The sequence below is a fragment of the Urocampus carinirostris genome, chromosome 6 (assembly GCF_059441175.1).
Source record: "Urocampus carinirostris isolate Australia breed hairy pipefish chromosome 6, RoL_Ucar_1.0, whole genome shotgun sequence".
NCBI classification, from domain to species: Eukaryota; Metazoa; Chordata; class Actinopteri; order Syngnathiformes; family Syngnathidae; genus Urocampus; species Urocampus carinirostris.
The window spans coordinates 265,001-290,000 of NC_142354.1; the positions used below are offsets into that span (position 1 = coordinate 265,001).

Sequence of the window (25,000 nt, forward strand, 5' to 3'; positions counted from 1 at the left end):
TGGCCCCAAAAAGACCACATATCTTCTCCAAGTCACCAAAAGGGCCTGAACAATGCATTAGATGGTCGATGAAAAGCTTCAGCTTTAAGGCAAAAATATACGGGTAACAATGTAAGCGTGATAGACCTCATTACGTTGTCATCACAGTCTTACACAACAAGATAGAGCAGTGTTCGGGAACCTTTTTGAGCCAAAGAGCCATAAAAGCATAACTATTTTGATGTTTTTTTTTGGACGGGGAGAAAGCTAAACCATATTTTTTTAAACAAAATTCAACAAGTCTGCCAAACCTGCTTTACAGACAAAAGCTAATTATTCAGCAATATTTATTTCACTGTGTTTCTTGGTCACTGTGTTGTAAGGTTCGTACAGAGGCCTGGATAACTGTGATGTTGAATGGCAAGGCAACCTGAAACAGAGGCCTTGATGTTTTTGTGCACCAAGAAACCTACACCATACATGTGCTTGTTAGCTTCTCCACTTTAGAACAAAACATGGCCCCCATCAGTTGTCATTTTTGCGAGGTTTTTCCATCTGTTCTCACATAGACACAAAAGGTCCCAAGTGTATCTTTCCATCTTATAGATGAAATCTTTTAACTTTCCTTGTTGGTTCAAGGTGCCGATGTTCCATGTGGTAGTGGCAAAGGTGTTCCTACCTCGCAATCGAGGTGTCTTCTTTACCAGTCACACACTTATCGCCTCTGACCTGGTAGTGAGCTGAAGGCGCAGTCCTTTTTTACTCAGGCGACAACTGAGTTGTTGTGGTCTATCATGTGCTGTGTCTTGGGCAAATACAGCCTGGCAACGCCCATCCATCTCCAGACTGTTTTTTTGAAACAGAGAGCACTCATTTCCATGGTCATTTCCATGGTTACTAGGAGAAGCCTGCATACATCACACAAACAAAACACAAACTCACACAGTACACAAACTTTCTCCATGTTTACAGAACCATTAAGTACTGTGTGTTCCGGACTATAAACCGCTACTTTTTCCCCAAATGTTCAGCCCTGCGGCTTATTCAGTGAAGCGGCCAATTTATGGAATTTTTCTAACGGCCACCAGCGGCGCTGGAGTATAAAAGGTAAGATTAAGACCAGTAGAATATGTGCGCCATGAAAGACTGCAACCTCTAAGTTTAAGCATACATTGTCTGTAAAGTTAAGGAACGTTCCGATAATGAAGAAGAGGCCCTTGATGGCGATAGTTATGAGGAGGAAGTTGAGGACGATCTACCGTGAACTTTACAATTACGGGATGCTTTTTTTTTAACAGGCATGTTTGATACATTGCGAGCGTGATCCTAACTAGCGTGTTGGTACCTTTCAAAGGCACGGTTTGGGATGAAAGTTATATTATTATTATTAAAGCTTTGAAAACTCTTTCGGTGTACCGTCTTTCTTTGTAAATATGTGTTACTATGTATAATATGTATTTGCAACTGTATATTTTTGTAATGTACTTATTTCAGAGATTTATTCTGTTATGTGTTCTACGGATGAATCAAAAAGAAGGGGCGGAGCAAACGCGGGCTGATAGGAAGTGGGGTAAAGCTGAGTTACCGGTAGATCTGTCTGTTGTCACAGCGGACAATAGTGGATATATATTTTTCCCACCCTTAACTTTGGAAATAGTCATTGTAAAAATGTTTAATGAAGTGGTGAATGCTGATGACATCTGTTATTGGTTGAGTAGATACTGCTCGTTAAAAGGCCAGGCTATGAAGGTGAGGGATGAGAATGGCGTTTGGAATTGTGCCTGGAGGATACCCATCCAACAATGGCAAAATCCTCAGGGCTTTCAGGGACTGAAACACCTCCCGTCGATGATAGTCCTGGGGGAAAACCGTGGCTTTATCCACTATCAAGGACAACCGAAACTCTGTCGCAAATGTGGTGAGCATGGGCATCTGGCTGAGGTATGTGATCGAATTATTTGTGGAAAGTGCAGGACAATTGGACATTCCTTTGAGGAGTGTACCAATAGCAGAAAATGCAACCTCTGTGGAGAAACGAACCACATCTATAGGAACTGCCCGAAATCGTTTGCTAACAAGTTGAAAGCTAAGTAGGCAGTTAATAAAGACAATAAAGACAATAAAATGATTTCAGACAACATAGATAATGAAATGAATAAATGTAACAAAAACAATGAAATGAATAAAGATAACAAAGACAATGAAATGAATAAAATTATGGAAATACCAAATGAAAATGAACAAGAAATGAATAAAGTTATGGAAATACCCAATAAAAATGAACAAGAAATGCACAAAGAAAATGGACAAGACAAACAAATTGAAAATACAGATGTCCCTCCCAAATCCCCTGGAGGAGAGGCCAAAGAATCAAATTTGAGTCAGGAAAGACCTGGAAATTCAAACTTGATTTTTCATACAATACCTGAACTTAGACAAGACAAACAAATAGAAAAGGCAACTGTCATTCCCCCTCCCAAAACACATATTAATCAGGAAGGGCCTGGAAGAGAGGCCAAAATATCAAAATTGTTTTCTACGCCACTATTGGACTTTGAATAAGACAAACAAATCGAAAAGGCGAATGACTCTCCAAAAACCCATACGGGCACTGGAAAGAAGGGTAAAAATAAGACAAAATTGGGGGTGGTGAAAACACCGGAAACAAAGAGAAGAGATTTAGGGGAAAGCCGATTGCCGATGAAAAAGCCCACAAGGGAACTGTATGAAGTTGAGCCGGAGGATGTCGGGGAGGGAAAAAATCTGACCCTTTGTGGGGAGGGAAGTAAGAGACCCCTCGATAGATCCTCTGGCTCACCTCCTAACCCAGAAAAAAAGGGGAAGACCTGGAACCACTGACAGAGGGGACAGAGTTTTCCCCGGTGAGTCTCCAAATGAGGTACCGTTCTTAAGTGGTGAGTCCGACACAGGTGACACTCTCAATGATCACCAAAGAATGGACTCGGATCCCCCGGTTTTGTTTAAGTAGTTTATATACTTTAACAACACTTATGAACATTACGTTCTTTACTATCAATGTGAGAAGTGTGAGATCAAAGGTTAAAGCTCACAGCGTTTTATCGTTCTTAAAAACTATCAGAACGGATGTGTTCCTACTACAAGAATGCTGCATCCCCTTTCTAAAAAATTATAAACAGTAGGAAGAGATTTGGCCATATCCTTCATTATGGAGTGGCTCAAATGAAAACTTTAACGATGGGGTGGCCATTTTAATAAACAACCCTCAACTCATCATAAAGGGGAGTACTGTGATGAGAGACGGACGCGCAATCTAAGCAAGACTTTCCTATATAAGGAACGATTTTAACCTCATTAACATATACGGCCACCCCGACATACAAATCAGGTACGAACTCTTAGAGGACATCCAGTCGCATATGCTAGGCCATCAACCACAATCGTGGGAGGGGATTTTAATTGCATCCTAAGTAGAAAGGATAGAAAGGGGACCGATGAGGAGTTTAAAGTAGATAAAACATCAACTTTATTGCAAGACATGTGCCGGACATTTAAACTGGAGGACTGTTTCAAATCCATACATCCAGGAGAGGAGGGCTTCACCTGGTTCAGTATTGACAATGCCAGAGCCTCTCGAATAGACTACATATTTAGAAGGGGTTTAACACTGAGATTAAAACCTGTCTTTTTTTCGGATCACTAGCTACTGTCCTGCTCTCTCTCATTTCCTTCAGGTATGACTGTTGGGAGGGTTCTGTGGAAGTTAAACTGCTCCCTGCTGGAGGATTAGGCCTTAGCCGCTCAATACAGGGAGCTGTACAAAGACTGGCAGACCCTTCAAGACTCGTATGATTCACGAGCACAATGGTGGGAGATGACAAAGAAACAAACACAGACTTTTTAAAAAAATGCAGGGCTCAACCTCGAATTTTATCGGACTTTTTGGGATATTTTAGCACCAGATCTGATAACTGTCTTTAACGAATTTTCCAGTTGAGACAACATGCCAGACAGTTTCAGAATAGGGATAGTTACTCTATTGCACAAAAAAGGAGACAAAACTGACTTAAAAAACTGGCGACCCATAACGCTTTTAAACGTGGACTGTAAAATCTTCAGCAAGCTTTTAGCAACACGAATGTCTGTAGTCTTGGGAGACTTGGTTGATCCGGACCAAACCTGTGCCATCGTGGGAAGGAAGATCAGCGACAGTCTCATGCTGATCGGTGACACCATCTGTTATGCGAGAGACAGAAACATGCGACTAGCGGTCCTAAACCTAGACTTTGAGAAAGCCTTTGATCGAGTCTCGCACCAATACCTCTTCAGGGTATTGCAAAAATGTGGTTTTCCCCAAAAATACATCAAGTGCGTGGGACAGCTATACCGAGACATCTACAGCAAATTCATGATTAACGGGAATTTATCGGAAGCAATCGAGATCAACTGTGGTGTACGTCAAGGTTGCCCTATGTCTCCCCTTCTCTATGTTCTTTGCATTGAACCTTTGGCACAAATGTTAAGAAAAGATAGATTTGTCGAAGGGATCAATATCCCAGGAAGTGGGGGACAAATTACCAAGTGTGTTTTGTACATGGATGATTTTAATATTTTATGTACTGACCTCGTATCCGTTAATATCCCTTGACTTGACTGACCTGTTTGGGAGGGCGTCTGGGTCAAGGCTAAATAGAGAAAAATCACAAGTGAAGTTTTATGGACCGTGGACAGAGACAGAAAAGGCAGGACTCCCACTGACGATGTTAAAGACAGACCAGAAAATCTAGGGATAAAATTCAATGCGGATTGAGGAGGCGAGACCAGCTGGGACGATGTGACAAGGAAAGTTAAGCACAGACTTGTTTTTTGGACACTAAGAAAACTGACACTAGAGGGGAAGGTCCTAATCATCAAAGAGATCATCCTCCCACTGCTTTTATCAATCAGTTTAGGTTTTATGCCCAAAAGAAATGTGCTGTTACAACTGGACCGAGCCATCTTTCACTTTATCTGGGGTCAAAGTGGGAAAGGATAAAAAGAGATACAATGAAAAAGAAAAAGGAAAAAGGGGGGAAAGGAGTGCCTGACCTCCAGCTTTTCCTGGGAAGCAAATATGTCTCCCTCCACTTTCATGACCCGGTTCTGGATGGGCTCGTACTTGCGGAAGCTAAAGCTTGTACGAAGCAATCATTTGATTCCAGTTTCCTTCAACTTGCCACCAACACATCTCTTTATTCGGGACTTTTTAAAGAAATTTGATTTAGAAACACAAGAATGTCACACTTTACAAAACCACAGGGCCCTTATTGCTACTGTGCAGGAGCGAGCAACAGTGAGTCCTGTGCAGGGGCTTGCGTTTGGCGAACCTACAACGGTTTGGAGCAACGTGAATCATCCTGCCATCCCAAACAGACTACGGGACTTGTCATGGATGGTGGCTCATGAGGTTCTCCCAGTCAGAGCCGTAATGCACCACCGAAGAATGTCAGCGATTTCGACATGCCCTCGACCTGGCTGTGGTGCCCAGGAGTCGGTGAGGCACCTTTTTTGTGAGTGCAGCGCTGCCGAGGACCTGTGGGCACCTAGGAAAATTCCCGGACTTGCCAGCAGGGGAGGTCCCTGACGCACAGTACGTGCTTTACGGGGTGAGTCGGTCGAAAAGGTCACTGAACGACTTTTGCCAGGGACTGGCTCACTCTCGCCGCCATCTAAGACTCCATCTGGACCTCCAGAAACCTGCTGGTAAGGAGGTGCAGGCAGATCCCCCCCCGTGGCTGTGCTCCGAATGGCTGCAGATACCATACAATCTGCGAGCGGCAAGCCTAGGACGCAGCCATAAAGAAGAATCGTCTCCACCCACCCGGAGGGGGCAACCGGAGCTCCACTGTGGGGTCCCGGCAGCAATGGCCTGGTTGTGGAAGGTAGAAGTAAGAAGGGAGAGGACCCATCCCGGGCAGAGGACTGGAGGATGCTGCTTGGGAGGGTAGGATGGAATCCCATTTGAGAAGACAGAGCTATGCCCTTGCACAATAGTATTGCCCTTTACACATCGGTTAACTGCTGTTAAAAGTGTCGATAAAAATTGTTCAAACCTCATATTGTTAGAACATGATATAAGGAAATTGTGAATGTTAATGATAATAACTCATATTGATGGGATATGATATAACGAAATTGCTTAATTGATGTTGAAAATGTCAGAAAAAATTGTTAAAACATTATATTGTCAGATACAGCAAAATTGTGAATATGCTTGATTGCTGTTGAGATTGTCGAGAGGGGTTATTCGAACCTTACATTGTTTGTTTGCTGCCGTTGGTGTCAATGGATTTGTTCAGACCAAAAAACAATCGCAGGACTTTGGCCTGGACAGATCTATTGACACTAACAAAGATGTTAAAAATGTCAGAAAAAAATGTTAAAATGTCACATTGTCAGACATAACAAAATTGTGAATATGCTTGATTGCTGTTAAGATTGTCGAGAGGGGTTGTTCAAACCTCAAATTGTTTGTTTGCTGTTACTAGCGTCAATAAATCTGTTCAAACCAAAAAACTTTCAACGGGACCCGGACTTTACAAGTCTGCATCATACGTTAATTACGGGTATCATTTTCCATTCATGATGCCGACTGTGGTTCTAGGATTGTGTACTATCTATGTAGTAACTACATAGATAACTACATTGTAGTTACATTCGTGGAACTTACAGCCTGGTCTGGGTTAAACTTGTGATTGTGTCACGAGTTTTAATGCGGGCGCACGCGTCTTATACATGGGTGCGGCTTGTGTAAGTACAAAAGCGGCAAATCACCTTAAAAGTGGTGGGTCCGGCTTATAATCAGGTGTGCTCTATAGTCCTGAATTTATGGTACATTAAAAATATAGTTAACACAAATATTTTCTATACAGAACGTTTTTCTTCTCAGAATACCTAAGCAGTAGCTTAACATTAGTTTAGCCTTATCATTCCGGGTTATCGAGTGGCGGGAGTTTTTGTGTTGCTCTTGTCGTCGCGACTACGATATTGATTCAGATTCCTGCTTTAGCAGAATTCTGGACTGAGACTGTTTATCTCGAACAGTTAAAATTTTTCAGGTAACTATCTCGGACGATTGGCGCAAGGTAAGTGCCGCGCACAATTGTTTTACAGTCGCGCTGCTGCCGATCGCTGTCCAAAGGCATCCCCTCCCACGACTGCTAAGACGCTCTTTCGGCATCCGACTGCTCACAAGTGAGTATGGGTTGTTGTAAAGGTTGCTCCCGCTTCCGTAGGAAAGTAGCCCTTCTAGAGGGACGTGTCCGTGAGCTAGAGCAGTTTAAACGGAAAATGTTAGGTGCCTCGGACACCACTGCTAGCGTGGGTTGTAGCGAACCTGCTAGTCCGGTTAGCACTAGCCCTAAACGGCATGCTAATCGCGGTGAGCCAATTCAGACACGTAACAAGTTCAGCCCCCTAGCTAGTCCCACTCCACCCCGGTCTACTGGCTCCCGGACCCTAGTTATAGGTGACTCCATCAACCGTAACATAAAGCTTAGCACCCCAGCCACGGTTATGTGTATTTCTGGGGCCAGAGCACCCGACATTGAGGCTAATTTGAGGGAGCAAAAATATTTAATTACTGTTTAAGCCTTCCATGACAGGGTACACTAGTGCAGGCCATGTTACAGGTGATTAGTGAACCTGTAACCACGGGTGTGGAGTCTGTAACACTAGAGCTAACTAGGGCTATGCTAGGTTCATGCAATTCACAAAGTTTTTGTAGTTTAGAGCATTCTATTGACTGCACCATGCACCCTGATCTGTACTCTTCTATAGCATCTTCTTCTGTGCTTCTTACCTCTGTTTCTCCCTTGTTAGGTGAGGAGGGAGAAGAAATAACACTATTTTCTACCAATAGTCATCCTGCCACTCCACCTGTCAACAATATTCCTGTGGTATGGAATTCGGGCCGCATCTGCCGTCATACAAGGCACAAGACCTGGGACCGGCAGTATAATCCTGTGGAGGTTACCACTAAGGTTGCCATTAAGGTTTAAAACCCACGAAAGGTTTCAGCTCAGTCCACAGTGCTGAAGCTTGGCCTTCTGAATATTAGATCACTAGCCTCCAAAGCTTTACTTGCCTTATTAATGAACACAATCTTAACCTTATTGGCCTTTGTGAGACCTGGTTAAAACCAAATGAGTTTGTAGTGTTAAATGAGGCTTCTCCCCCTAAATTTGTAAGTTCACACTTGGCACGACCATACAAAAAAGGTGGAGGTGTTGCTCTTATATCGGAAGGTAAGTTGAAATTTACTCTTTATACCCCTACTGTTTTTAAAACGTTTGAAGCACTTGTTATGAGGTCCTTAATGTCAACACCAATTTATTTAGTTGTTGTGTATCGCCCACCGGGACCATACTCAAATTTTTTGGATTAATTAACAGACTTAGTAACTTATGCGAACAATGTTGTAATTATTGGTGATTTTATTGTTCACATAAACTCCCCATCAAATTCACTTGCAATTTTAAGTCACTGATTGATACATTTGGTTTCAATCGAATAGTTGATGTGCCCACTCATAAAGATAGGAACACTCTAGATCTCGTTCTGACCCGTGGCGTAGTAGCCTCAAATGTTACAATGTTACCATATCCTAATGCCATCTCTGATCACTATCTTGTTAAGTGTGAGTTGCTGTTTAATGTTTACTGTGATAAGGAAAATTTAGGCTTTAGCAGTCGCAATATCCGCCCTACAACGCCTTAAAAGAACTATTACCTACGTACACTGGGTCTGTTGACTCACTTACAAATAACTTCAATACTGCTTTGGTTAATGTTCTTGATTCTGTGGCGCCCCTAAGGCATAAATTTCGACCTAAGAAGAATACACCTTGGTTTACTGAAGAAACCAGGTTACACAAACAAGGTTGCAGAAAACTTGAACGAAAATGGCGCACTACTAAGCTGGAGGTCTTCCGACTGGCCTGGTGTGACAGCTTGCTGAAATATAAAGTATAAGTATAAAAATAATACGAATTTTTGTTTGACACAGTGGCAAAACTTACCAGACAACAACTTAACCCAAATAGTTGTACTTATTCTGCTAACGACATTATGGAATTTTTTGATCAAAAGATTCAACTAATCAGGAATGAAATTTTAAAAGAACGCTCTGTATCCTCCTCCTATCTCAAAGATGTGGAGGTTTTAGGTAAGGACCGTGTCGGCGGTTGTTCAGAAACATTCTCCAGTTTCAATGATTTGTCTCTTGATAATCTAACACAGATGGTCAGTAGGGCCAAACAAACTACATGCCTGCTCAATCCGTTTCCAGCTTCACTGGTAAAGGATCTGTTTGGGATCTCAGAACCATCAGTTTTAAATATTATTAATATATCGCTATCCTCGGGTATTGTTCCTGTAGCCTTCAAGTCTGCTGTCATTAAACCCATGCTTAAGCGACCTAACCTTGACCCTGAAAGCCTAGGTAATTATAGGCCAGTGTCAAATCTGCCATTTTTTGCAAAATTACTTGAAAAGGTCGTTGCACAGCAGCTAAATGACTTCATGTCAGAAAATAACCTCTTTGAAACTGTCCAGTCAGCATTTAGGGCAAATAACTCTTCTGAGACAGCCCTGGCTAAAGTAACCAATGATATCCTTTTAGAATAGATTCCAGTGCCTCATCAATGTTACTGCTGCTGGATCTCAGCGCTGCTTTTGATACTGTCGACCACAACATATTATTGGCTCGTCTAGAACGCATTGGTATCTCAGGAACCGTACTCTCGTGGTTTAGGTCCTACCTGTCGGACAGAATGCAATGTGTTAACTATGGCAATCTGACCTCTAAACAATCTAATCTTCCCTGTGGTGTTTCTCAAGGCTCTGTACTTGGCCCCCTTCTTTTTAGTATTTATATGATCCCGCTTGGTGACATTATCCGCAAGTATAATATTAGTTTCCATTGCTATGCAGACGACACTCAACTGTATGTGCCACTGGAAACAATTGGACATTTAAGTTGTAGAAATCTGGAGGCTTGTCTTACTGAGATTCAAAGATGGACGTCACTTAATTTTTTACGCCTTAACCAAGAAAAACTGAAATGTTGATTATTGGTCCAGCTCACTGTCGTCAGTTGTTTTCAAACACTACCCTGAACCTAGACAAATGTAATATCACCCATAGTGACTCGATCAAAAATCTAGGTGTTATATTTGATTCTAATCTGTCGTTTCAGTCACACGTGAAAAATATTACTAGAATAGCTTTCTACCACCTCCGTAATATTGCGAAGATTCGTTCGATGCTGTCCCAATCAGATGCAGAGGTTTTAATTCATGCGTTTATTACTTCCCGGCTTGATTACTGTAATGTATTGCTTTCTGGTCACCCGATAACTATTTTTAAAAGTTTGCAGCTGGTTCAGAATGCGGCAACTAGACTTTTGACTAAGACCAAAAAGTTTGAACATATTACTCCTGTATTGGCCAACTTGCACTGGCTCCCAGTCCACTTAAGATGTGACTTTAAGGTTCTCTTATTAACATATAAATGTTTGCATGGGCTTGCACCCTCTTATCTCTCCGATTTGATATCCCCCTATGTTCCTGCACGGAGTCTGCGCTCGGAAAATGACTCCGAGAGCCAAGAAGTCTGCAGGCTCGAGAGCGTTCTCCATCCGGGCCCCCGGTGTTATGGAATGCCCTGCCTCTGGAGATAAGATCTGCAACCTCAACGGAAGTTTTTAAGTCGAGGCTTAAGACACACTTCTATTCCAAAGCTTATGATTGATGCCCACCTCATATTCTGTATTGTCCTGTGTTTTTCCGACTGCCTGCCTGGCTGATACGAAGGAGAAGGACGATTTGAGATGAGTCAGCGGACCAGCGTCTGACCTAAAGCATGTCAACCCCTGCATTTACCAGCTGGCAGAGATGGGAAGCTGAGTCGTGGCCGTCATAGACTTTCTGGACTAGTTTACAGGCTGGGGGCGTCGTTGCTGTCATGCACGTTCCGGACATTTTCAACATCTTACCTAGTGTTTACTATTCTGTGTACAGTAATGCTAATTATGATTCACCCTGGTCAATCCTGGAAGGGGGATTACCACATGTGAGGTCCTTTCTCAAGGTTTCTCTTTTTTCCTCACACTGAGGTTTTTGAGTTGTTCCTTGCCCGCATGCTGGTTTAAGATCATGTAATTGTAATCCTGTGCAGTCCTTTGAGACATTTTTGTGATTAAGGGCTATATAAATAAATGTGACTTGACTTGACTTGACATGAGGTCATCTTCCGTTAGCAGCGGTGCACTAGTTTAGCAGAGTGATCACGTAGCGCTAGCTTAGCTCGATGTTAGCTTAGTTTTACCCATAAACTATGGTGCACTCTCTATTTCTCTCACTCCCCCTTTCCTGTCTCTCTTACATTCTCTCTCTCTTACTCTGTCTCCCTTGTTCTCTCTCTCTCTTCAACTCTCGAACACTGTCTTTCTTGCTCTTTCTTTATTACCCCGCCCCTCTGTCTCTCTGTTGTTTTCTCAGCAGTAGCTTAACATTAGTTTACCCTTAAAATTAGGTCATCTTAAGTTAGCAGCATGCTAAACTTACACGAAATAGCCGCACACAAAAAGTTTTTCAACCTTAAGAAGATGATGCTCTACACAGAAGAGCTCAATATTTGCTCGATGTTAGCTTAAAGGACTTTGACACCCCAGGTTGAAAGGGCACCCGCATTGAACATTTTCCTACTTTGACTCATTTTTTTAAATTAATTTTCCTTTCTATCCTCTATATTAAATGCTCTCTTGAACTGTTCCAGGGGCTTAATGTGCTTCTGTGGACTGTGCAGTAGGCAATGGTTGTTGTGACTGAAGCAACACAACTGAACTGAAGTCAATTTAATTCATGTATATCTATTTTAGGTGGAAGTCCAATTCTTGAAAACATTAAAGTGACCATGACATCCAAGCAGCTGAATGGCTCTCAACGGGTGTTGTTCGATGGAATCATCACTAATAACGAGTGCACCGAGTTACGGCATCTTTCTAACGTGAGTTACTTGCACACTTTTTGTACCGTATTTTCCGCACTACAGGGCGCACCGAGTTATAGGGCGCACCCCCAAAAAATAGTTTTTGGTCCTATATCTTCCATACATAAGGCGCACCGGATTATAAGGCGCTACAATGGGAACGTCGACAAAAGAGTCAGATAGTTCAAAACTTATCACCCCCTTAACATTCTGAAAGCTTGCAAAGAAGCAAATACGTGTCGTAGACACGTGCGGATGCGGTGTCCGTACGATGTCACTCAAATGCATCGTTCCAAATATAATTCGGAAGGTTAACGTCTTGGGATTCAAGAAATGCCAACCATTCCTTAGTTTCTATTTTCTTTTTCACTCGCAACTTTACTGTGCATATGACAATAAAGACTTGGAATTGAGTTTAATTTAAAAAAAGACCCATCACAGAAACATCGATATCACTCTGAAACAATATCCTGGGAAAATATATAGCCGGAGTAGCTCACCAAAGTCGTTGTGTTCAATAATAATGTGCAACCATGGTCCTCTTATATCCGTGAGTATAGTAAATCCAGGAGAGTAAAATATTTACAAATACATTACAGAAAAGTAAAATACTGTTTTCTCTATGCTGTCAACCCAACATGCTATTCAGAATAATCTTTTTCTGCCAATTGCAGGCTTTGTTTTGCCCCTTTAGCCTATGCCAGCCTGTAAATGATAAAAAGGATCCGCCCCCTTTACCTCCGAATAACTTTAGCCAATAGTGATCGATTCAACTGATGATTGACACATCTTTTTCGGCCAATTGCAGGGTTTGTTTTGCCCTTTTAGCCTATGCGAGCCTGTAAATGATAAAAAGGATCCGCCCCCTTTACCTCCGAATAACTTTAGCCAATAGTGATGGATTCAAATGAAGATTGACACATTGGTTAGCCAATGTAACGCCGGTATATAAATCCCAGCATACACCGCGGACTACTTCGCGTTCGGGGGAAAATCTAGTCGGCGGCTGCTTTCATTAGTTGCAAGACTTTGCGACTTAATATTGATTCATATATAAGGCGCACTGTATTATAAGCCGCATGGTCAGCTTTTGAAAAAAATTAAGACTTTTAGGTGCGCCTTTTAGTGCGGAAAATACGGTAATATGTTTTTGGCAAAGAAAAATTGAACCCATCCACCTTCACAAACCTATTGGAATTTCCTGTTAAGTGTTTATTTTAAGATACCCTAATACCAAAGACAAGTCAAGTCATGTTTATCTCCCCTTTACCACAAACAGTCTCAAAGGGCTACACAGACTACCATTAACGCATCATTTGTTCTGAAACCTACACGAGGGCAACAGAAAATAACCCTAAAAACCTGTTTGACACTAGCTCTCACAAAGCTGGGAAAATAAGAAAAACATTAATTTTAATACTAGAAAAAATACATGAATAATAATACCAATTTTAATTTTTATAAAATAAATCATAGGTTGAGAAATATGTAGTTTTTTCACATAGTGGAGGTAGCTGCATTTTTGTCTAGGATCTTGCTGATACGCTGTGCTCTGTGCCACTGGTTTTCCTAGCATTAGACAACAGTGCAAACTGGGGCTTTAGTTGTTAGGGTGTTTGGATCGAATAATTGACAATATTTTGTGGTGGACTTGCATGGATGATTTAAGGAACGTTAGTGTAACAACATCATAACCCCTTGCTGCATTTCCAGGATTGATTAGCCTCTTTCGGATCGCGGAATTTGATGATTTGTGCTTTGCCAAATCATCAGTACAGTGCAGGACTCTGTATATGCAAGTACTTACAAAGTGATTTTCCTGTTAATGAATTGTTTATATTTAGATATTTTAGTGCAATAAAAAACATTCTTTCTGCTTTCTGCATGGAAAATAAAGAAATTGCAAAATGTATACCCGGATTTTATTTTTCATCAAGTCTTTCATGTTGTGGTACGTGGGTCTAGTCTACGACTGGCCAAACTACGGCCCAGGGACTACCTATGGCCCGTCAGGTACTTTTTCTTTTGCTCACTCTTTTTCTCTCTCTTTGTCTCTATTCTCTCTCTCTCTCTCTCTCTCTCTCTCTCTCTCTCTCTCTCTCTTTCTCTCATTCTTTTTCTCTTTTGCTCTTTCTCTCTCTGTGTCTCTTTTTAACTTTATCTCTATTTCTTTGACCCTTTTGTAGTTTAATTCTGTCTTTCTTTTTCTCTCTTTTTTCCTCCCTTTCTATTTGTGCTCTCCCTATTTCTTTCCCTATCACCTTTTTAAAAATGATGTGGTCTCTTTTCTATTCCAGACCTAATACTAAAATGTGCAATGGTTGGGGTGGGCTTAAAACAATGTATTGAAAGTTTCTAGAAAAAAAACAAAAATGACGATAAATAAACCATTTGAAATTGACATTCTTGTACTGATCCAGGACAGAACGTCTGGATCGAGCCCCGGAGCCAAACTGAATTTGACATGCCTACTATAAAAGCTGAAAATGTTTTGCACCCTTAAAACTTAAATTAAGTAATAGCTTTGTTTCTCAAACATTGGTTTGGAACTATAATATGTCCTCATTACATTTTTCCTTATAACTTCTGTTGTAATGTTGTGTAATACTGAATCCCTAATGCCTCCGATAAGCAGGTAGGTACCTTGAATGGCTGTTGCCTCTACCGATCTGTGAGTGTCTTTGTGAATAGCTGTGTGAAGCACATTGTAAAGCACTTTGGGAGGTCTTCAGCGACTTGAAAAGCGCTATATAAATGCAGACCATTTACAATTTTGAAGTGCAGTTCTCCATTTTTGTTTTGTTTAAACTCTAGGTAGCAGCTCTTAAAGGGGATGGGTACCGGGGACATCTCTCCCCCCACTCTCCAGGTGAAACATTTCAGGGAGTCACGATACTAAAGGCTTTAAAGGTAAATGTTTGTTTGATGAATTCTTGCATCATACACTGACACACACACACACACACACACACACACATATGCTCGTTTAAATACATACTGGTATATTTGCATGTACTGCATTTATATTTTTATTTAGTCAATTTATCCAGTCACTAGAGCATAGGCGTCAAACATGCGACCCGCAGCTGTACAAGGCCCGCTAAGAGTTTTAGTCCAGCCCGCGAGACAACGCTGAGAGAAGCGCCTGAGAAAAATAAGCTGCAGTTTTAAATATGTCTAGTTGATGTTGCCAAAGCCAGGGGTCACCCACAAAGACACTAGCTGTATTTCTTTCTCTATCTGTCGCTCATTTTATGTCTCTCTTTTTCTATATCACTATTTCTTTCTCTCCCTCTCTCTCGCTCGCTCTCTCTCTTTCTCTCTCTTTCTCTCTTTCTCTCTCACTCTGTCTCTTTTTTTATCTGTCTCTTTCTTTTTTTTCTCTTATTTTCTCCTTTTTTGTCTCTCACTCTCTCTTTATCTCGCTTCTTTTTTCGGTCTTTTTTCTATCTTTGTCCCTCTCTCTTTCTCATTATCTCTTTTACTCTTTGTTTCTGTATCTCTCTTTTTTACTTTCTCTCTCTCTTACTCTTTTTCTTTGTCTCTTTGTCTTTCTGTTGCTCTATTTTCTCTCCTCTTTTTCTCTCACTTTATCTCTTATTTCTCTGTCTGTTTCTGTCTCTCTTTTCTCCCTCTTTTTCTCTGTCATACTCTTTTTATTTCTTCCTCTCTATTTCTCTCTCTCACTCTTTTACTCTTTTTCTCTTACTCCCTTTATCTTTGTCTTTCTTTTTCTCATACCTCTTCTCTCTTTTTCTTTCTATTTTGGTCTTTTTTTCTCTCTCTGTTTCTTTTTTTCTCTTTTATCTCATTGTCTTTCTTTCTCTCTGTCTCTCTCTTTCTCTCTCTCTCTCGTTTTCTCTTTCTGTCTCTATCTCTTTTTTACGCCTCTCTTTGTCTTTCAGTCTCGCTCTTTTTCTCCCCTTTGTCTTTCTATTTCTCTCACTTTATCTCTTGTTTTTTTCTCCCCCCTCTGTCTTTCTCTACCTCCCTTCCCCCCCTCCCCTCTCTCTCTTTATCTTTTTTCTTTCTTTTTATCTTTGGTTCTCTGGCTTTCTTTTTCTCTTTCTCCCTTTCTCTGTTTCTCTCTCATCCTCTCTATCTTTCCCTCTCTCTCTCTCTCTCTCTCTCTCTCTCTCTCTCTCTCTCTCTCTCTCTTTATTTTTCTCCTTTTTGTCTTGCTTTCGTTCTTTTTCTTTTTCTCCCTCTTTCTCATTCTCTCTATCTTTATCTTGCTCGTTGTCTGGATCTATTTCCTTCTCTTTTTTGCCCTCTCTTTCTTTCTCTTTAATCTACTGAATTTATGAGAGTTTTTTTTTCACGTCCAAGTGGCCCCAAGACAAAATGAGTTTGACACCCCTCTAGTGACTAGAGCATAATTAAATTTGAGGCTGTGGTATTTTCTTATTGCGTGCACTTCATTGATATCGAGCAGCTTTTGTCCACAGCCCAGTTGAGTGGGGCCTTTGATGGGCCTGGTGTAACTCACCGTGGTATGGCACCATGCAACTGGGTGCAACTTTCTTGGTGCCACTTGGACACTTCTTCCAGTAGCTTCTATCTTTCTTCAGCTTTGGATTTGAGTGGTGTGTACAGGAGTGTAACTGGTTTATAGAAACTTGTGATAGTGCCGATATCATTTTTTTCTTAAATAATGTCTACACGTGAAAATCCAGTCCCACTTGGCTCTTTGCCTTGACCATGGTCGTTCATGACCGCCTGCACCTCAAAACGCTGCATGTTAAATTTAGTCACAAATGTATCTGTGAGGGCAGCACGGCGGAGCAGTGGTTCGCGCATATGCGGCACAGTTCTGAGGCCATGAGATTGAACCTCCTGTGTGGAGTTTGCATGTTCTCCCTGTGCTTGCGTGGGTTTCCTCCGGGCACTCCGGTTTCCTCCCAAATTCCCAAAACATGCAAGTCAGGTTAATTGGCCGGTCCAAATCGCCCTAGGTGTGAATGAGCGAGTGAGTTGTCTGTCTCTGTGTGCCCTGCGACTGGCCGGCAACCAGTTAAGGGTGTCCCCTGCCCACTGCCCGAAGATAGCTGGGATGGGCTCCAGCACCCCCGCGACCCTACTGAGGATAAGCAGTGCAGATAATAGATGGATGGATGGATGTATCTGTGATATACTGTACATAACATTAAACATATTTTAATGTTGGGTGTGCATTTATCACAACATAATTATTAGATTTTGAGTTAATTGCAACTGTTTTTTTTTTTTTTGGAACAATTTCTTATATAGGTGGGTAAAAATGACAGCTTAAATCTTCAGTTACAGAAAGTTCTTCCTAATAAAATTTACCACTGTGAAAGTTTTTTGCATGACCTATAATAAATGCCCATCATTTATACTTAATGCTTGCACTAACACATTTCATAGTGCCCTGTTTCGGTGTAGCATTCACCTGTCCTCTCAGGACAATGTCGCAAAGCCATTAGAGAGCAGTGGCAGCGTCATTTTTAAGCAGACTTGTTAAGAAACATGGCAACAAATTATAGCATTTACAAACCTTTCACCCAAAATTCAATCCTTGAAAAACACAACATTAAAATTCAAGCATTTTCAAGATTTTCAAGCACCCCTACAAACTGTAAATTGGCAGGCAGCGGAAACATCAATAACAGAGAGGTTCATCAATGTTTTTTTTTTCACCTTAGCTGGCACAAGAAGGAAAAGTTCCACTGAAATGGGCCCGTCTCTTTTTTGATGTGAGTGAGACAGTGAGGAAGGTTTTGGAGTCATACTTTGACTTGGATTCACGCCTCTACTTCTCCTATTCACATCTGGTGTGTCGATCTGCTATTGAAGGTAAGAGGCTATAAGGCATCAATAGAGTAATTGCTTTATATTTTATTTATTTAGTTCGGAATCTAATTTGATGGTCACTGACTCGGCCAGCAGGTAGTGCTCACGGTTTTCCACCGGAGTTAAATCGAAATACAGACGCTTCCCTACTTACGCAAAATGGTACATACGAACTTTGAAGGACAGCCAAGGACATAAAGACTGGCTCGTCATCTTCATCAAAGCAGAACTTCGCAGGACATCTCGTTGTTGCTAGGTTTTGGTTTTGGTGTGACGTTAAAGAAGGAATTCTATCAAAATATAATAAGTAATAATCAAGCCATTGTTGTTATCCATCCAAATGGTGCCAATTTAAGTTCTCAACTTCTAGTTGTCTTTATTTATTTTCTTATTAGGGTTTTGTGTTCCATTCAAGCTTCTTCAGTAGATGATTAGTAAAAGAAAAGTCCATAAATCCAAGAGTGTGTAGGTCTTGATTAAAGTATATTAACCTATCAAAACGTGAAAAAGAATTCACCAAAAGTGTGTGTAGCCACCCTTCGGAATAACTAAACAAGGCGCTCCAAAAAGGTGAGACGTGTTTCGAAAAGAATAAACTCGGCTCTTTAATTCAATTCGTCAATAAATTGTTTGTTAGAATAATTTATTTACCACCCATATACATATATATACATATATATATATATATATATATATATATATATATATATATATATATTTATATGTTTATATATATGTATGTATATATGTGTATATATGTATGTATGTGTATATATGTATGTATGTATATATATATATATATATACATACAGTGAGACCTCGCTACTTCGTGGTTCGACGTTCATGGATTCAGAGCTTCGCGGTCTGTAATGGTAAAAAAAAAAAAATATATATATATATATATATATTTTTTTTTTCTTTAATTTTTTTTTTTTTTAAGGGGCGTCACTACTTTTTGCGGGGATCCCCCTCGGCCGACGACCCTAGCACGGCGGTGTTGTGCCCAAATCCGACTATCGTACAGAATCCTCCCCCCTCGCGTGAACACGCATTCTGCTGCGCTTCCGACAAAAGCGATCGTATTCTATATAATACGCTTATTGAAACCATAAAGCCAGCTAATTAAAATAATTGGGCAATCGTAGTCTATATAACGCGTTTATTTAAACAACAAAGCGCGATCGTATTCTACAAAATGCGTTTGTTAACGCGGATGAAAAGTCACCCGCTCGGGCCGCGATGGCCCTACATGGCGCTACACAACCCTCGATGGGGGGAATGGGGTAAGGGGGACCTATGGGGGTTAGGGGGCGGTGAAGCGGAAGCCGCGTGGACCCAGCAGTGGCAGCCGTGGGCTACCCGTACACTCAGTACGGCCAGAGTAAGTCGAGAGCCTTCCTGGCTTAGCATGGTGCTCGTGGCGCACGTTAAAGCTCGTGTTTGCTGACGGGATCTCAAAGACTATTATGCATTACGGCGGTGAAGCGGAAGCCGCACCAAAACCGCGCGCCGGTGTTGTGCCCAAATCCGACTCCCGTATCCCCCCGTACAAAATCCTCCCCCCCTCGCGTGAACGCGCATTCTGCTGCGCTTCCGACAGGCCGTCGCGGTGTCGTGCGTATCGCGCCCGAAAGTAAGTTGGGGGCTCGCTCGCGAATAATAAGGATAAGTGGTGCAGATAATGAGATGAGATTTTTTTTTTTTTGAGGGGGCGTCGCTACTTCGCAGATTTTCACTTTTTGCGGGTGGCTTTGCTCCCCATTAAACAGGTCTAAAAAAATATATATATATATATATATATATATATTTATTTATTTATTTTTTTTGAAGGGGCGTTGCTACTTCGCAGATTTTCAGTTTTTGCGGGTGGTTTTGGTCCCCAATAACCGCGATAACCGAGGTCTTACTATATATATATATATATATATATATATATATATATATATATATATGTATATGTATGTATGTATGTATGTATATGTATGTATGTATATATATATGTATATGTATGTATGTATATGTATGTATATATATATATATACATATGTATGTGTATATATATATATGTATGGGCAGCACGGCGGCGCAGTGGATAGCGCGTGTGCGGCACAGTTCATGTCTTGGGAACCTCCTGCGTGGGTTCAAATCCAGCTCCAGACTTCCTGTGCGGAGTTTGTATGTTCTCCCCGTGCTTGCGTGGGTTTCCTCCGGGCACTCCAGTTTTCTCCCACATTCCAAAAACATGCATTTCAGGTGAATTGGCCGGTCCAAATTGTCCCTAGGTATGAATGAGCGAGTGAGTTGTCGGTCCCTGTGTGCCCTGCGATTGGCTGGCAACCAGTTCAGGGTGTCCCCTGCCCACTGCCCGATGATTGTTAGGATGGGCTCCAGCACCCCCGCGACCCTACTGAGGATAAGCGGTGTAGCTAATGACATGATGAGAGATGAGAGATATATATGTATGTGTATATATATATATATATATATATATATATATATATATATATATATATGTGTCCCGACGGATCACCACCTTATCGTGGTGGGGCACTTTGTGCTTCTCCATGACCCCTAGAGCTATGTCGGCGGGAGTCTCGTACTCCTGGCAGGGTTACCCAAGCCGAACAGGTCGAAGGGTAGAGTCCAGACTAAGAGTGATCCCAAAAGCTAGTGGCGGCACGCTTTGAGGCGGTTTCCCACAGACCTGGATCCCGGCAGCCGCCTGCAGTTGTAGGAAGATGCCGGTCGTCTAGGGTCTCCCTTGCCACTGGAACCATCTTCTTTACAATCAAGATAGTGGCGTTGGGGAAAGCGCACCCCTTACGCCAATTTAAAAACCATCATTGCGCAGGTATCCTCTTTCACCTGAGTTTCCGACCACAAAAGTCTGGCGGCGATGGAGTATCCAGTGACGGGAGCAGGTTTGAATAAGCTGGAAGCTCTTACCTGGACCTCTGCACGTCAGCGGCACAGGGCAACGGTCGTTAGCAGCTGGGATTGAGTGGCAGCTGTTTCTGGCAGACCCCTCTGCGTCTGAGCAGCACTATTTAGTGGCTGCACTGCTCCCCCAATTGGGGAAAGGCCTAGAAAATGTGGCCTAAAGATTGCCCACTCAGCAGAGTACCCGGACAGGAAACCGCGCCTGTCGGGACACTCCACTATGCGGTCGAAAAACAATAGCATTTAAAATTGCAGCATGGAACATAAGGACACTCCTGGATACCAGTCTGGACAGACCACAGCGCAGAACATCACTCATTGCCAACGAGCTGAAGCGCTATAATGTGGATGTGGCAGCGCTCAGCGAGAACAGACTCCTTGAGGAAGGCTCACTCAATGAAGAGGGAGAGGGTTATACATTCTTTTGGAAGGGATACCCCATGGGCGGACACCATCTTCACAGAGTTGGTTTTGCAATTAAGAACACCCTACTGCTGAAGCTCACAGAGTCACCAGTGGGTGTCAGTGAAAGAACAATGACTCTTCGCATCCCACTTGCAAAATGCAGATATGTCACATTAGTTAGTGCCTATGCACCAACACTGCCATCGAATGATGAAGAGAAGGATCGCTTCTACCAGGCACTCGATGACATCCTCAGTCACATCTCGAGGAATGACAAAATCATGCTGCTTGGTGATTTCAATGCAAGAGTCGGAAAGAACTTGCAAAACTGGAATGGTGTGATTGGGGCCAATGGCATTGGAAAAGTTCATTCCAATGGCATGAGACTTCTTAGTCTGTGCGCGGAACATACCATCACAAACACCATCTTCCAACAAAAGAATAAATATAAGGCATCCTGGATGCATCCCAAGTCCAAACACTGGCACCTGATCGACTACGCGATCGTGAGGAGGGCTGACCTGAAGGACGTGCTCATTACAAGAGCTATGCGTGGGGCAGAGTGCTGGACCGACCACCGCATGATTCTGACAAAGGTCAGAATGCATGTCCGGCCCCTAGCACGTCAGGGTGGTTCAAAGAGGAAGACACTCAACTTTGCCAAACTCTCCAGTAGCTCCCTAGCTGAGAGGCTGGCAGACATTGAGCAGCTGGTCATCTCAGAGGCTGGGATGGATGAGAAGTGGACCTATAGATCTACCACCCTCTTTGACACTTCAGCCCAAACCGTTGGTTTTAAAACCTAAAAACACCAGGACCTGTTTGACCAGAATGCCGGAGAGAGCTCAACCCTCCTGGACAGAATGCACAAGGCGCACAGAGCCACCCTGAACAACCCACTATCTCAATTCCATAAAAAGCTATGGCAAGCCCTTCGTTCCGAGGCCAAGACAACTCTCGGAAAACTGCCAGATGAGTGGTGGATCTCAAAAGCCAATGAAATCCAGTCTCACGCTGATAGAAGCGATATGCACATTTTCTATGATGCAGTAAAAACCATCTATGGCCCCAGAAACTGCTCCCTGACAACATCCTGCTCAACCAGCCCACCCCAGTGGACCCAACTGTCCTTGCAGAGCTCCCTGAACATCCTACATTGCCAGACCTTGACCTCCCGCCAACTTTCAATGAAATCCTGCATTCAGTCAAAACCCTGAAAAACAATAAATCCCCTGGACCTGACAACATCCCAGCTGAACTTCTCGAGGTAGGAGGCTACCTCTGTACACGGACACTGTTTCACTACATTTCAGGGGTGTGGAGACGAGAGTGTGTCCCGCAACTGTGGAAAGTATAAAAACCCTGAAATGGCTCCTATTAAGAGACACGCTTACAACGCAGAGTTTAAACTCAAGGCAATCAGTCACGCAGTAGAACACGGAAATAGAGCAGCAGCAAGAGAGTTTAACATTAATGAATCGATGGTGCGGAAGTGGAGGAAGCATGAGGATGAGCTGCGCTAAGTAAAGAAGACTAAACAAAGTTTCCGTGGCAATAAAGCGAGATGGTCACAGTTAGAGGACACACTTAAACAGCGGGTTGTTGAACAAAGAGCAGCAAGTAGAAGTGTCAGTACAATCACTATTCGAATGAAGGCAACAGCGCTGGCACGGAAACTTAACATTAAAGAATTCATTGGTGGTCCTACTTGGTGCTTTCGGTTTATGAAAAGAAATAATCTCTCTATCCGTACACGAACTACTGTTTCACAGCAACTGCCGCAGGACAAAGACTAGGTACCTTCCCGTGGTGTCCTGCGAAGGGCTCTCTCTACGAATCCAACTCAATCCACTCAGACTCATTCTCTCTTTCTTTCTTGGTCCTCTCTCTTCCTTTGTCTCTCCCTTTCTCTTTTCCTCTTTACACTCTTGTCTTTCATTTTCTCTATCCCTCTCTTTCCTACTCTCTCCCCACCTCTCTCACTCTCTTTTCCCCCTTTTTGCGTTTTACTCTGTCTGTCTTTCTCTCTTTCTATTCGTCCCTCCCTTTCTCTTTCTTCTACTCTCCTCTCTCTGTTCTTCTTAAGGCGGGCGACTTCGAGAGCAACCCTGGCCCCCAGTCCAAATGCTAGTGGTGCTTTCGAACCATTCGCTGCGACCACACCCCAATCACCTGTACTACCTGCCCACGGGGCTTCCATGAATCATGCACCGGCCTGTCCGAACGTACTAAGGACTTCAGAGGCTTCGTCTGCTTGGTTTGCTTGGGTCACACCCCGTCAGGCCTGGCGGCACAGGACAGTCACAGCCCCCTCTCCTTCGGAGAACTACGGAGCCCCCCACGAGCGAGTCTAGCGCTACTAAGGATTACCTTAGGCGCCTTGAGTGACTCAACAACACCAACAGCAACTGCCAGCTGACTTCCAGGAAAAGCTGGCCACTTTCCGCACATACTGCACAAACAAGATTACAGAAAAAAAGATCCGGCCAGAGCATATAATTAATATGGACGAGGTTCCACTCACCTTCGAAATTCTTGTGAACCGCACAGTGGATAAAACGGGAGCACGTACAGTGAATGTACGCACCACAGGGAATGAGAAATCCTCCTTCACTGTAGTTCTCGCCTGCCAGGCTAATGGCCAGAAACTTCCACCCATGGTTATTTTCAAGAGGAAAACTTTGCCAAAAAAAAACTTTCCAGCCGGCATAGTCATCAAAGCTAACTCGTAGGGATGTATGGATGAAGAAAAGATGAGTGAAAAACAAAAACCAAGTAAGTGAAGCACACAAATTCAGTGCTTGCCGTCATTCCCGGTGGATTGACAAAAGAACTCCAGCCGCTAGATGTTGGTGTCAACAGAGCATTCAAAGCCAGACTGCGTACTGCGTGGGAGCAGTGGATGACAGAAGGCGAACATACGTTCACCAAGACGGGGAGACAGCGCTGGACGGCATACGCCACCATCTGTCAGTGGCTCGTAAATGCCTGGGCTGATATATCAGTCTTAACTGTGGTCCGAGCTTTCAGGAAGACGGGAATTGTCCCCGAATTGCCAGACAACAACAGCGACACTGACTCGATTAATGACGACCTTGATGAGACAGAGCCGGTGTTGGATTGCCCATTCACTGAGATGGTCAATTCGAACACTGCAGAAGAAGAATTCGAGGGATTCGTAGATGAGGAGCTGATAGAGTCAGCTTTATGAGTTTCTTTTGTGTGTTTACGTTTTACATTTTACAGTTATTATGTTATTGCTTTATTGTTATTGTTTTGCACTTGTTATTGTTTTTGCACATTATGAGTGTCACTATATTGCAATTGCACTAACGTTTAATTTACCATAACAGTATCAGACGTTTTTTTGCGTGTTAACTAAACGGAGGAAAAGTTAAATTTTATGCCTTGCTGTTGTTCAAAGATGTTAAAGATGTGTCACGAAAATGCTTTACCTCAGAGAAAATAATAAAACGGCTGTTTATTGGGAGTGAATGGAGTTGTGGAAAGCTCGTTTGTTATCTATTAATAAAGTTTGACTGACCTATCTGACTGTTTTGTTGACATTCCCTTTAGCGCGGCACCATCTAATGGTTGCATAACGTAACTACAGCCTCTACTGTAGCGCCTTATAATGCGGTGCGCCTTATGTATGGAAAAAGTTTTAAAATATATAAGCATTTTTGAAGGGGCGTCGCAACTTCGTGGTTCCACGTTCGCGGGTTCAGAGCTTCGCAGGTCTAAAAAATAATAATAGAATAAAATAATTTAAAATAATAATAATAATAATAATATATATATTTTTTTTTAAGCATTTTTGAAGGGGCGTTGCTACTTCTCAGACTTTTTGCGGG

The 25,000-nt window shown here is 42.5% G+C and overlaps 1 protein-coding gene across 2 annotated transcripts in view; it reads left to right on the forward strand.

Moving 5' to 3' along the window:
* The window catches only part of p3h1 (prolyl 3-hydroxylase 1), a 71,814-nt gene that overhangs the window by 42,271 nt on the left and 4,543 nt on the right, over window positions 1-25,000 (forward strand). For both annotated transcript variants that reach the window (XM_088337366.1, XM_088337367.1), the window contains exons 9-11: window positions 11,878-12,005; window positions 14,802-14,897; window positions 17,654-17,804. In XM_088337366.1, the coding sequence (XP_088193492.1) occupies window positions 11,878-12,005; window positions 14,802-14,897; window positions 17,654-17,804 (375 nt within the window). The remainder of the gene's footprint in view (window positions 1-11,877; window positions 12,006-14,801; window positions 14,898-17,653; window positions 17,805-25,000) is intronic.